The sequence below is a fragment of the Corvus moneduloides genome, chromosome 27 (assembly GCF_009650955.1).
Source record: "Corvus moneduloides isolate bCorMon1 chromosome 27, bCorMon1.pri, whole genome shotgun sequence".
Taxonomy (NCBI): domain Eukaryota; kingdom Metazoa; phylum Chordata; class Aves; order Passeriformes; family Corvidae; genus Corvus; species Corvus moneduloides.
Genome location: NC_045502.1, coordinates 4,384,596 through 4,397,362, shown reverse-complemented (window position 1 = coordinate 4,397,362; position 12,767 = coordinate 4,384,596). Strand labels below are relative to the sequence as shown.

Below are 12,767 nucleotides of genomic sequence, written 5' to 3'. Positions count from 1 at the left end.
TCCCTCCGCCGCCACGCGTGGGAACACCGTGGGTACGGACACGCGGGGAGGGGGACGGGGGCGCGGAGCCCGCAGGGCCCCGCCAGGACCGCACCCGGGGCTCCGGTGCCGGTCCCGCGGGGCTCCGGTGCCGGTCCCGCGGGGCTCCGGTGCCGGTCCCGCCGCCGCCGCCGCCGCCGCTAGATGGTGCTGGGACCCCGCGGCCCCCGCCGGACCCCCGGGCAGGGACGAGACCAGACCAGAGCGTGGGTACAACCAAGAGCCGTTTATTAACAAAATCAGACTTACCGGGGCTCGTCCGCCCGCCCGGGGCCGCCGGTCCTGCCGCTGCGCCCGCCGCTCCTCCGGGCCCCCCCGGGATGGGGGGGACACGCGGGGTCCTGCAGCCCACGGCGGGGCACGGCCGCGGGGGGAGCACGGCCGGGGGTGACCATCACCCGGCTGGCGTCCGCAGCCCCCGGGCTCCGGACACAGCGCAAAAAAAAAAGAAAATAAAAAAAACCAACAACAACAAAAGCCAACAAAAAAAGAAAAAAGGAATTAAAAAAAAAAGAAACAAAAATTTTAAAAGGGAAAAAAAAATTAAAACCCCAAAAATTAAAAATAAGAAAAAAATTACAAAAAAAATTTACATCTGCGAGTTACAAACGCAGAGAACAGAATCCCAGAGCGATAAACGCAGAGGGGGAGGAGGAAAATGCCTTTTTTTTTTTTTTTTTTTTGCTTTTCCATGTGTGGCAGGAGTCATGCAAGAATTTCTCATGGGGGAAATTAAGAAGGGGAAGGAAAAAAAATTCAAAAGAAACAGAAGGGGAAAATCAAAGCCCCACACCTGCAAAGTAAAGAGGGATTTTTTTTTTTCTTTTTTTCGAGTTTTTTTTTTTTTTGGACACAGACTTTTGCATACCATTGATTCATTGGTGTATAATGCACTTATATTCCCAGCTTTAAGCTAACATACAGTAATAAATACAGAGTCCAAGGAGGGCGCGGGGGGCTGGGGCTCGGGGGCTGAGCCGGGCCGGGGCCGCGGTGGCTACTGATATCCCAGTGCGGAAGCTGACGTGAGTCTTTGGCCGTAGAGCGCGTACGGGGAGTAGTAAGGTCCGGCGGCCGGCAAGGAGGGCACGGGCAGGGCGCCGGCCGTGGGCAAGTGGCTCTTGCCATAGGGGTGGTACCTGTTTAGTCCCAAAGTGTGTGGGCTCCTCAAGGAGAGCGAGGCCGGTAACGTGTTGGGGCTCCCGGGGGCGGCGGGCGGGAGGTGGAGGTGGCAGGAGGCCGCGGAGCCCAGCCCGGAGGTAGGGTAACCCGCCAAGAGTTTCTCGGCCCCCGGCAGGGCCGTGTGGGTCCGTAGGTGGGTGAGCAGCTCCTCCGAGGTGGCAAACCTCTTGTCGCAGGGTCCGCTGGCAGACACCCAGTTGCATATGTGGGGCAGGGGGTCGTTCTGCAGCATGAAGCCGTAGGTGTAGAGGGGGTGGCCGGGCAGGCTGGGGGTGCCGCTGGAGGAGAGCGTGGTGTGCACCGAGTGCAGGGGGTGCGTGGGGTACACCAAGGGGTATCCGCTCTTGAGGCTGCCAGGGTCGTGCACGCAGCTGGAGCAGTTGCTGGAGCCCAGGTGCGAGGCGCTGTGGTAGCTCAGGCAATACGGGTCCCGGCATAATCCCTGCATGAAGGAGGGCGGCGAGGCCCCGGTGAGCGGGCTGGAGCTGGGCGGTTTGCCCGGCAGCCCCAGCGCCCCCGGCAGCTGGCTGCTCACCAGCCCCGGCTTGGTGGGGTCCAGCCCGGGCACGAACTGGGACGGGTAGCCGGCGTATGCACCGACGATGGAGCCGTGGTAGCCGATGCTGGAGGGCGGCAGGGGGAAGACGGAGTGGCCCGGCTTGTAGGGCGAGACGGGGGCCACATGGCCGGCGGGCGGCAGGGCGGGGGGCTCCGACTTGCGGCCCGAGGGGGGCTCGCCGTGCGCCCCGGGCTCCACCGCCCCGCGCCCCAGCGCCCCGCCCGTCCCCTCGGGGCTGGGCTTGCCCCCCTCGGGCTCTTTCTTCTCCTCGGCGCCCTTGGGGTCGGGGTGCTGCGGCGAGGCCCCGCGGGAGCCGCCGGGCGAGGCGGCGGCGTGCGGGGGGAACGGCGGGCACGCGGCGCTGGGCACCCGAAAGCCGGCCTTGTCCGCGCCGCCCTCCTTGCGCGGCTCCCCGCCGCCCTTCGAGTAGGGCTTGAAGCTCGACTTGTCCTCGGCGGGCACGTCCCCGCTGCCCGGCGGCTTCAGCGCGGCGGGGCGGGCGGAGGGCTCCTTCTCGGCGGCGGGCGCGGCGGCGGCCACGGCGTTCAGCTTGGAGGAGGGCGGCGGGTCGGGCTTCCCGATCTGCGAGCAGGTCTGGGCCAGCAGCGCCAGCGGGCTCTTCTTGGCGTCCAGCTGCGGGCGGAGCGGAGCCGGTCAGGGGGGACCCCGACGGCGCCCCCGCACCGGCCTCCCCCCACCCCCGAAACCCCGGGGCCGGGCCCGGCGCCGAGCCAGGGCGCGGGGATGGGGGGGACGGGGCGGGGGACGCGCCCGGCCGCGGAGAAGAGGGACGGGGTGGGGTGGGGGGAGCGGGGCTGCGGCGGCAGCAGGGGAGGGAAGGAACGGGGTGGGGGGAGCGGGGACGCCAGGCAGGGCAGAGCCCGGCCGGGAGAACCGGGAGAGCCGGCCGAGAATGCTGGGAGCACCGGGCTGGGAAGAGCCCGGCCGCGAGAACCGGGAGAGCCGGGCTGGGAAGAGCCCGGCCGGGAGGACCGGGAGCGCGGGTCCGGTCCGAGTCGCGGTCGGGGGCGGCGGGCACTGACCTCGATGGGGCTGACGGGCGTGGAGGAGAGCGGCTGGAGGTACTCGGGGTGCAGGAGGTGGCCGCCGTGGGCGCTGAGCATCTTCAGGACGCGGATGGGCAGCCGGCGGGCCTGACGCAGCGGGTCGGCGGGGGGCGGCCGGGGCGACGGGGCGGCCGCGGCTCCGCGGCTCGGCGGGGTCCTCGGCCGGGGCCCGCCGGGAGCGCCGCTCATTTGGGGCGGGGGAAAGGGGGGGGTGCCCGGGCTCCGCGGGGCCGGGCCGGGCCGGGCGGGCGGCGGAGCGGCGGCGGCGGCGGCCCCGGCGAGACGAAGCCCTTCCCCGGCCCCACCGACACGTCAAATAGCCCCGATGGCGGCCGCGCTCCGAGGGGGCCGGCGCCGCGCACCAATCCGCGCCCGGCCGGGCCCCCGGGGCGGGGAGAGCCGCCGGTGGGGGGGGCGAGCCGCCGCCGCTCCGCCGCCACCGCCCCGCGCCGCCGCGCGGGGGAGAACCGCGGCACCGGCCCGAGCGCGGCGGCGGCTGGCGCGGCGCGGAGGGCACGGCACGGCACGGCACGGCACGGCATGATGCCGCTTGGCACGGCTCGGCACGGCATGGCGCTGCTGGCGCGGCTTGGATGGCATGGCTTGCGTGACATGGCATGGCATGGCATGGCATGATATGGCATGACACTGGTGGCACAGCTTGGCATAGCTTGGCTGGAACGCCTTAGCAGGGCACAGCATGGCACTGCTAACGCACCTTGGCACGGCTGACACGAGATGGCACAGCTTGGATGGCACGGCACTGCTTAGCACGCCTCAGCATGGCATGGCTCAGCTGACATGGCACTGCTGGCACAGCTTAGGATGGCATGGCATGCCCAGCCTGGCTGATCATGGCATGGCTCAGCTGGCACACCATGGCATGGCACTGCTGCCCTGGCATGGCTGAGATAAGATCAGCCTGGCACAGCTTGGCATGGCACAGCTCAGCACCCCTGTGCCAGTGGCTCCTGCACCCAAACCTGCGCCCAGTGCCTGTGCCCTGCCACCGCCCTGCCCCAGCAGCCAGCTGGGCCTTAACTCAGAGCTCTCACAAAGTGACAATTCCCTTGTGAACCTACAACTCCTTTTTTCTGGGCATTTTCTCCTTTCTTTGGTTTGCTGAGTCTTAAAAGTCTTCAGGTGCCAGTGCAGGCTGCTGTATAACTAATTAACTTCCAACAATTAACTTCCTATTTCTAGTTACCTTTTCCAGACATTCTTGAATTAATTTCACAAACCCCTGGGGCTTCAGTTTTGGGGGGGGGCTGAAAACCAACCAAGCTCAGCCAGGCTCTATCCATGAGGAGCCAAGGCACATGGATAAATCCTGGAGCTTTACCCAAGCGACGTCGTGCATGTGAGCCTCTGGGGTCCGGGTGGGGCGAGTGCTGCTTCCCTAGCTCTCCTGGGCTTCAGGTGGGAGCTGGTGGGAGAATGGGGGCTTGGGGGGAGATGTGCAATGGGATGGGGGTGGGGGAATGAGGAGAAAATCGTGAGGGCCAGGATGGAATGAGAACTGAGGACCTTTGGCCTGAAGAAAGGCAATGTGGGGCTGGGTGCCCACTCTGGCCCCATCTCTGCCCTCCCTGGGTTTGTGTTTCAGGTCCCTCCTGCCTACCCAGCGAGGGAGAGGTGAAAGGGGGAGAGGCAGACACCTCTAATTAATCATATTAACCCCTGACAGATGCTTTATGTTCCAACAATGTTGCTATTATTAAGTTTATGTGCCCACCCCTCTCCGAGCCCGCTGCTCTGGGTTCTGGGAAAAAAGGCTTTGCTGGATTTCCCTGGTGAGTGCTGGCATTGCCTAGCGCAGCCCCACATCCAGTCCCGCTTGTCCAACCACTATCAATCACACCCAGGGTCAGGCCTGTCAATTTCCCCTCTTTGTGAAGCTTTTTTCTTCTCTTTTTTTCACTCTCCCAAAGCTGACCGCAAGATTGATTCAATCCGGACAGCGGGATGTAAGCGGAGAGGCGCTGCCGTTCAAAGGAGCCATTCAAGGAAGGAGGAAAAGGAGGAAACAGAAAAAAAGGCTTTCCTCAAAGTCACTCGAGTTGTTCGCCAACAACAACACGGCCTTAACAGAGCAACCCAAAATCAGGTGGGACGAGTGCGTAAGAGCAGCGGCGATGCCGCCGGAGCGGAGCGAGGGCACGGAGCAGCGATGCCCCCGGGGCTGTTTGTCCTTCCCCAAACCTCGGGTCATGCCCAAGGCCTGATCCAGCCCCGGTGCTGGCACACAGAGACCATTTCTGGGTCAGCTTGTGCTTGCTGGATTAAAGCTTCATCAGAGGGATGTCATGGGTAATGGTGAATCTTGCTTCATGCTGGTGCCCTTCCTGGAGCCCGTTGGATCCTCTGCTCTAAAATCCATGAGGATTTATTTAAGGAGAGCAGTAACCAGAGGGGAGAAAGTTAAACTTCCCTGTTCCATGTCCAGTTCTGCTCCATGATGAGCCCCTCTCTGCTCAGAGATTGCACAAGTTCAAATAAAAGCAGCAAGACCCTTGCCCAGCAAAAATAACACCAGCACCAAAGGAAAAGCAAAATATTTGGAAGAGAAGCAAAGCTGAAGAATCCTCGGGGAGCACTTGCACCAATGACTGATGATGTTTTTGTCCCTAAGCAGGACTTGCCCCACCTGGGCTGCCATGAAGGAGGTTAGATTTTGCCAAGGACGAGTTCCTGTGCAGAGCCCTAATGAAGCCCAGGGACTCCGACGTCTTTGTGACCTGTGAAGTGAGGCTGGGGAAGAGGGAAGTGAGTTTTTCTTTAAGTTCAAGATGTTCCAGTAACTTGGGATGAGTCTGAGCAGGGAGTTTGCTGTCCCATGGCACTGGCATCCTGAGTGCCAGGGGGTGCAGAGCAGGCAGGACGGAGAGAGGCCTCCAAGGGCTGCAACCTGCACGGAAGATTGTGGTGGGATAAGATAAGACATGAATTTAAATCGCTGTAACTCTCCTCTGCTGTGCTTTGACTCCGGAATAAATCTCTCCTGTTTCATTGCTGCGGGACACAGTTTAAGGGAAAACAGGATAAGTGGAGCTGGGGGTTGTGTGGGGTACGGGGGGCCAGGCACCATCTCCCACCTCTGCAGGGCGCTGAGGGGACATCTGCCGTGAGGGACCGGGCAGAGGGACAGCCTGTGCTCGGTGGGTCCCCGGACGGGTCCCACGGGGGTTCCAGTCAGTGTGGGGGGAGCTGGGGGATGGCTCCAGCCCCCACTGCAGGATGAGGATCCAGGGCACATCCTAACTCTGAGCCTTTCTCTGCGCCTCGGTGCCTGTTGTACACCTGCTGCTTCCCAGGTAAATCCTCCCTCGCCCACCCCGCAGCCCCTCCAGCTGCTCCCTGGAAGCAAAACCTTCGGAGTCAGCGTTTTCCCTGCCCTGCTCCATCCCAGAGTCCCTCCACTCCCCACGCAGCACCAGCCCAGGCCTTGCTTTTAGCTGCAGAACAAGTGCATAAAAATGATCTTATTTATTACAGGAGACATGTTTTAAAACAACTGACAAAATTGCAAGATGTAAAACGACAAGCAAGTGCTTTTTCTTTTTTAAGCCCGTATAGACTCCTGGCAATGATAAAAATAGTGTTTTCTTTTTTAAAGTTGGAATTAATCTTTCTTTCCAAAGCAATCATGTAGCAGGAAAAGCAGGAAGACACTTGGATATTAACTGATCCTGGCTGGTGATGGTTAGTTATGGAATGGCCGGGACTCGCTTCCCTCCGCAGAGCCATTAACGCTGCAAACATTAAAGCAAAAAAAGGTGAAGGGTTTTTTCCCCTCCCCTGTTCCCTTGATGTGTGACTAACAGCTGCTTTTCTGTGTGACAAATCAGTGGGGTCTTCCTGTTGTTGATGTAATGAAGCTGTTTCCTGGTGGGAAATTCTACGGGATAAATTGCAGAAGGGGGAGGAGAACATCCCACACTCACCAAAGAGCTTTGGAGGGAGGGAGGGAGGGAGGGAGCTCGGGTGGTCAGGGCTGGCCCGGGGTCACAGTCACTTAACTGAGGCTTTTTAGGGGGTTTTGCCTGTTTGTCTCCAAGTTTCCGGCCGTGCCATCAGAGTGAGGGTTCGCACAGCCACAGAATGTAGCCAGGATAGTTTGGGGTGTTCTCCCTGCTGACCCCCATGGTAACCCCATGCTGGGGCTGCAGAGAGCTGTGCCAAGCAGCCAAGCTCCCGTGCCTCAGTTTCCCCATCTCCAAAGGGGGAGGGGGGGTGATGGTGACCCCCCAGTCTCCATCACTGTCAGCACTGGCACCCCCCAAAATCGCTGTGGGGATGCCAGTGTTTCCCTGTGCTGGCACTTTGGGGGATCAGCCTCAGTGGGTTCATTGAGTCTTCAGACACCCACAAAAAAATTCACCTTCACCCCCAGTTTCCTTTTTTTCTTTGCCAGTATTAGTTAATTAAACTATGCAAATTAAACCAACTTAATTTCTGTAACACCAGGGCCAGAGCCTCAAACCATTCAGTGCAGCTCATCTGGCACGTACGTCACAGAAAATGTTTGGAGCAACTCTAATAAAAATGAAAAAGGCTGTAAATCAAGTTTAATTTATTCATTTTCTGTATGGTATGAAAGCATGCCAAAATCAGATTATTTATGAGCCCTTCATAACAATAGGCATTTTTATTGGTTGCAAATGACAAAAGGGGTTCTCAGAGGGATTTTTTTCTTCTTTTAAATTTTTTGAATGCCTTTTCAGAAACATTTATTTTTTTGGACTCTATGATCTCAAAGAAAAATATTTAATCATTGATACAGTAAAAATAATTTATATTTTGATACTGAAAAACACATCCGTCTTTAAAACATAAATAGACAGAGCTAATCCAGCCCAAAGGCTCAGGAGAATGCTACCCCACAGGTTAGAGGAAAAGGCTGTGATTTATACCCACATCCTTAAATTTCCCATTAAGAACATAATCCCCTATAAGTCTTTCACAAAATGTCTGAGCCACTTGGGTTTGCTTTTGCTTTTCCAGACCCTTTGGTGGGTCGGGGGCTGTGCACCTGCTCTGTCACACGCCTGTGCCCACGCACGCACCTCCAGGTGACTTTCTCTGCCCATCCAGGGTAACCCACAAATCTCGGTGTGTAACGGAGTCCCTGCGAGGAGACCGAGCAGGTGGGGCAGGTAACACACCCCGACACCAAAAATTGCCCACAAACCAGCTCTGGGTTGGTTCTGCCTCTACTTTCCAGCTCATTTCTACCATCTCTGTCCATTGAGTGGCACAGCTGGACCCAGAGGTGAGTTTGGTGATGGGCATGGGCTGCACACCAGGGCAGGTACTCACTGACCACCTGGACCGGCCTGGGATGCTCCTGTGGGTGTCCCAGTGGTTCCCTCTGAGGCTGGACCTTGCTGGCTCTGGGGACAGGGAAAAAGTGCTGTGAGCACACCCAACCCCCCAGACCTGTGTGACAACCAGAGGGCCATGTCCCTCCTCTTCTTTAGGAGGGGAATTACCCAGAGCAACCCCAAAGGCCCAGGAGCCAAGGGAGAGGTGGAGGAAGGGCACCCCAGGGACGAGGTGGGTGCCAGGGACAGCATCTCCCTGGTGGGGACAGTGCTGGAGACAGCACGGGGGGAAGCCCTGTCCCTGGGTGCCCTCCTGCCTGCGACATCCTGGGCATCGTGGCCACAGCCACCTGGCAGCAGGAGGAGGCAGGGGCACCCCAAAACTCTTGTGAGGGAAACAAAAGCCTGTCTGGGTTGTGCTCGGGGCTCGGCTTTGCCGGAGGGCTCTGGGTGAGGAGAGGCACCCTCTCCTGCAGGAATTGGAGCTTTCTCTGCGCCAGCCTGGCCCAGCCTGAGAATAAAAAACCACCGAGAAGAGAAAAGAGGGAACCCCCTCCCCGGGAGAATTAGCATCCAGGATCTGTCAGTCACCGGGAGCTTTTGGTAAAAGGGGCCCCTTGTCAACCTCTGCCTTTGATGTGACTGGGACGGAGGTGCTCAATTAAAAGCCTATCAGTCTGTAAGTAAATCAACGCCTATCAGGCTTGTCACATCAAACAAACGATTATTGCACGAACCCGCCCACCCCATTAATCTGGCTGTTCCTTCTTGACAGCTCGGGGTCAGGGCACTGTAAATCCTGCACTGGATTGCAGCCACCTGGAGCAGGATTAAAGCAGCCCCGCAGCATGTGCTGCTGCACCCAATTACTCCCCGGCTGCGGGAGGCTGCGCTCGGGGGCACCCGTGGGTGTGGGGTGGCCGGCGCGGGGCTGGGGTCCCCACCCGAGCTCAGTTTTGCAAGGTCACGGCCGGTGTCCCCGTGGTTTGGTGGCACCGTGTGGCCCCCGTGGCACAGGTTGGGTTGTGTTGGTTCTGGGGATGCTCGGCTGTGGGGAAGGGAGAGCTCAGCACTCGGTTTAGGGGTGCTCAGCACCGGGAGTTGCCAGCACCGAGATAACACGGGAGCAGCTCCGAGGGCTCCTGGCTGCTCTGGGAAGTTGTTGTCCCCAAGGATGGTGGCACACAGCCCCTCAATCACACCTTGGGAGTGGGCAGTCGCACCGGGCTGGTCCAAACCCTGACATGCTCTGGGCAGGTCACATTTCCACCCATGACCCGAGCAGGGACTGACCTTGGGGAGCCTCTGGGTAACTCTCAAAGTGAAAGGAACCAACAGGTTGAGCTTTCAGATGCTCCTTGGGTCTGGATTAGCAGCAGCAGTCCCGGGGACACTGGGTCTTCCCATTGGGTCCCTGAAGGTGAAGACAGCTGGGGGGCTCCAGCCCTCCCCCGCTGGGTGCACCCTGTCCTGGCACCGGGGCTGCGGGGCGCCGGGCTGGGCTGGAGGGAGGAGGGCGCTGGAGCCGGCGCTGGGTGGGAGGCGGCCGGGCCCTCCTCCGAGAACAAGCGGGGCTATTCAAGGGCAGGCAGAAGCCAAACTTGCCAGAAAAGCCTCAGAGCTGCGGTGGGAGCAGCCCCGGGGCAGCCAGAGCTTGTGATTCCTGCACACAGGCAGAGGATTTTCATAAAGGAAAAGCCAAGTCTTGGATCACATGAGGGCTGTGCCATGTGGGAGTAGAGCGAGCCCTGGGCAGGCTGCGGGCTGGGATTTGGGAAAGGGTTCGGTGCTCCTGTCCCACCGAGGGCTCTGCTGGCCCCATGTGCTGGCATTGCCCCAGTGGGGACGGGATCTGTCCTCTGCGGCTGTGGGGGGCACAGGGGCAGCCCTGCCCAGGTGGTCCCAGACCAGGAGCATCCCCATGGTGAGCGGTGGCCGGAGGCTGCAGGAGGCTGTGCAGGAGGGAGGGACTGTGCTCCCCTTCTGCCCAGGCCTATTATTAGCATTTTCCCTCTCCCGCTGAGCCTGGCGCCTCGTAATGCAGCTCTGGCTCGCTCTCTCGGCGGGAGCTGTGAGCCGGGGCTGCCCTCCCGTGCCAAGGACAGATGCCGGCCCTGAGGGCTCCGGGAGCTCACCCTGCAGCGGTGGGCTGCGTTTTGGGGGTGCCATGGGGGCAGCATCCCCAAGGCTGCCCTCCCTGCCCCTGTGTCCCCATTTACGGGGTCGGGGGTGTCTCTGAGGGGGTGCAATCCTGGCACCCCTAAAAGCAGCACACTCAGCACTGGAGGAGGAGAGGGGCTTTATGTGTCTCAGCAAAGAAATGGAGGCTGCTGCGGCCATCGTCCATCGCTGCCTCCACCCGCGCGCCGAGGGGGCAGCTGGGACAATGGGCCAGTGCCAGCAGAGGTGACACCACATAGGAGACAGTGTCACCGTGCCACGTTTGAGACGGTGACACCAATCTTTGCCGATAAGTGGTGTCACCTCGGCAGGGAGAGCCATCACCCCTCACCCGTTCCGCGCACCCACCCGGCGCCCTCGGCTCTCCCAGCACGTCAAGCAACACCCGCTCTCCCCGAGAGATAAACCCCACCGTGTCCCCTGTGTCCCTGCCATGCCCTGCTGGCTCTGCCTGGCCCCAGCCCTGCGGTGGGAGATGCTTGAGCTGGTGGGGAGGGAAGAAAGGAAATTCCCCCCTCTGTCACCCACTGTCCCATCCCAGTGTGGGGAGAAGTGCCGGGGTGCACGGCCGGGGGGATCGGGCCCTGAGGAGTTTATCTCCCACACATGATCAATGCTGAGTTTAAGTAAGGTTTATTGGTATCTGTAATTTAACATGACATATTTCTAACACGAATTACTCTGAGATCATCGTGTGCATAAAATATGACAGGAATCTTTTAAGTGCAAGCATAGTTCTCAGTTAATTTAATAACTGAGATGGAAAGTGGAATAGCATTAAATTTAATATTTTACATAATGCTCCTACACTTCCTTCACTTGCTGCTGGCATCATTTGTTTTCCCTTCTTCCTCATTTACAGCCCACTCAGCCCGAATTGTCCTGGAGCCCGGCCAGGGAGGGAGGTGCTGACCCCTCGAAGGGCCACAGTGAGCCCCCAGGGCAGCCAGGGCTGCTCGCACCTCTCCCCCATCCCGTGGAAAGGTGCTGGGATGCTCTGCGTGCCCCCTCCCCTTGGCCCCCCACGGGTGGGGTTGCTGTGGCTGCTCCCTGGGTACCTGGGTCGTGGCACCTCCTGAAACCCCCAGACGCGAAGCACCCACGGTCAGACCAGCCCTGAGAAGCCCAGGGACACCCTTCCCGGGGCAGCAGCCCATGCTCCACGCCAGGTTTTTTGCTGGCCGTGGGATTTGGGAGCCCGTGCACTGCAGAAGGGATCGATACAGCTCTTAGCCGTGTCCCTTCCTATTGAGCCTCAGCGGTGATTTAAGGGGCTCCGGTGACACGGCGCTGCCGCCGCGGACAAGGTGTTAACACCGATCCGGAGGGGCAGGGGCTGCGAGGGGGCTGGCAGGATCCCACCCTCCAGCCCTGTCTGCTCTGGTTCAGAGGGTCCCCAAGGCCGCGATGAAAGCAGCGATGCTGGAGGGATTAGCCGGGGAGGAGAGGCCGGAGCTGCTGGGAGCAGCCGGCTCTTTATCGGAGAGTAGCAGAGCCTGACAGCGCTGTAACTCTCTCCTCCTAAGGAGATGAGCTTGCAATAAAGCAAGGAGCACATTAGAGGTAACGAGACAAAATGGCAGGGTTTGGAAAGCCCGGCAAAGCAATAATCCAGGCTGGAACAGAGAGAGCACTCAGCTCACCTCTGCTCCTGGAAACGCTGCCAGAGCAGTTCTTTACTGTGACTTGGAAAGTCTCGGCCGCGGGTTTCAACACCTCGCGCTCACACCACATCATGCAAAAGTTAATTCTACTTTCAGGCTGATGTCAACATTCCCCTTTATTGCCACGGCGAAATGTGAAGACTACATTAATTTGCATTTGCTGTGTGCAAGTAATGTGTTCCAGATAATCACAGTAACTCCTCTAAGGTATAGACGAGAATTTCCTGGATAATGTGCTGGATGGAAAAAGCCGATGGGGTCCAGGAGAAGGAAACGCCGTTGTGTGTTTTTGTAACTCCACCTGGAAGCAGCACAGCCCCGAAATGCAGGCTGCAGCCCCTGGCTGGACCAGCTCCCCTCGCTGTGGAGAGGGTGATTCGGGGGCCTGGGCACCCACTTGCTGTGGAAACATCTCCCAGGGCTCTGTGGGGTGTAAGGAGCGACCATGGAATGCCACGGGAAGGGAGATTCTCCTCCCAGACAACTTCTAACACCAGGCAGCCACTTCTCCATGTAACAAACAACCCATTGCCAGCTGGAGGTCAAAGAAAAATACTGCTTTGAGCAATGTGCTGGAAACATGGGTGCTCCTGTCTGGGATGGTAACGACCCTTTGTCCGTGGAGCTGGGAAATAAATGGAGCCCCAGGTGCCCTCGCAGGAGCTGCTTTGTGCCCCACAGTAAATAACTGGGCTGAGCTCAGAGGATCCTCCTGCACCTGAGCGCTCTGTCTGGGATGCAGCAGCCCAGG

The 12,767-nt window shown here is 59.5% G+C and overlaps 1 protein-coding gene and 1 long non-coding RNA gene across 7 annotated transcripts; one reads left to right on the top strand and one right to left on the bottom strand.

Annotated features, from left to right (window-relative positions):
* Positions 1-702: 702 nt before the first annotated feature.
* On the bottom strand, positions 703-3,051 carry ZNF703 (zinc finger protein 703). Its single transcript, XM_032092287.1, has 2 exons — positions 2,824-3,051; positions 703-2,413 (listed from the first exon to the last, which is right to left on the bottom strand). Exons 1-2 carry the CDS (start codon positions 3,034-3,036, stop codon positions 1,037-1,039), a joined length of 1,590 nt encoding a protein of 529 aa, XP_031948178.1. The 5' UTR covers positions 3,037-3,051; the 3' UTR covers positions 703-1,036.
* On the top strand, positions 2,284-7,404 carry LOC116435737. Of its 6 annotated transcripts, XR_004236839.1 has the most exons (3): positions 3,388-4,207; positions 4,535-4,640; positions 4,779-7,404. It is a non-coding gene; the product is annotated as an uncharacterized LOC116435737 (long non-coding RNA). The 6 variants fall into 6 exon arrangements; XR_004236838.1 differs by lacking the exons at positions 3,388-4,207; positions 4,535-4,640 and adding an exon at positions 2,284-2,372; XR_004236835.1 differs by lacking the exons at positions 3,388-4,207; positions 4,535-4,640 and adding an exon at positions 2,609-2,862.
* The last annotated feature ends 5,363 nt before the right edge of the window (positions 7,405-12,767 follow it).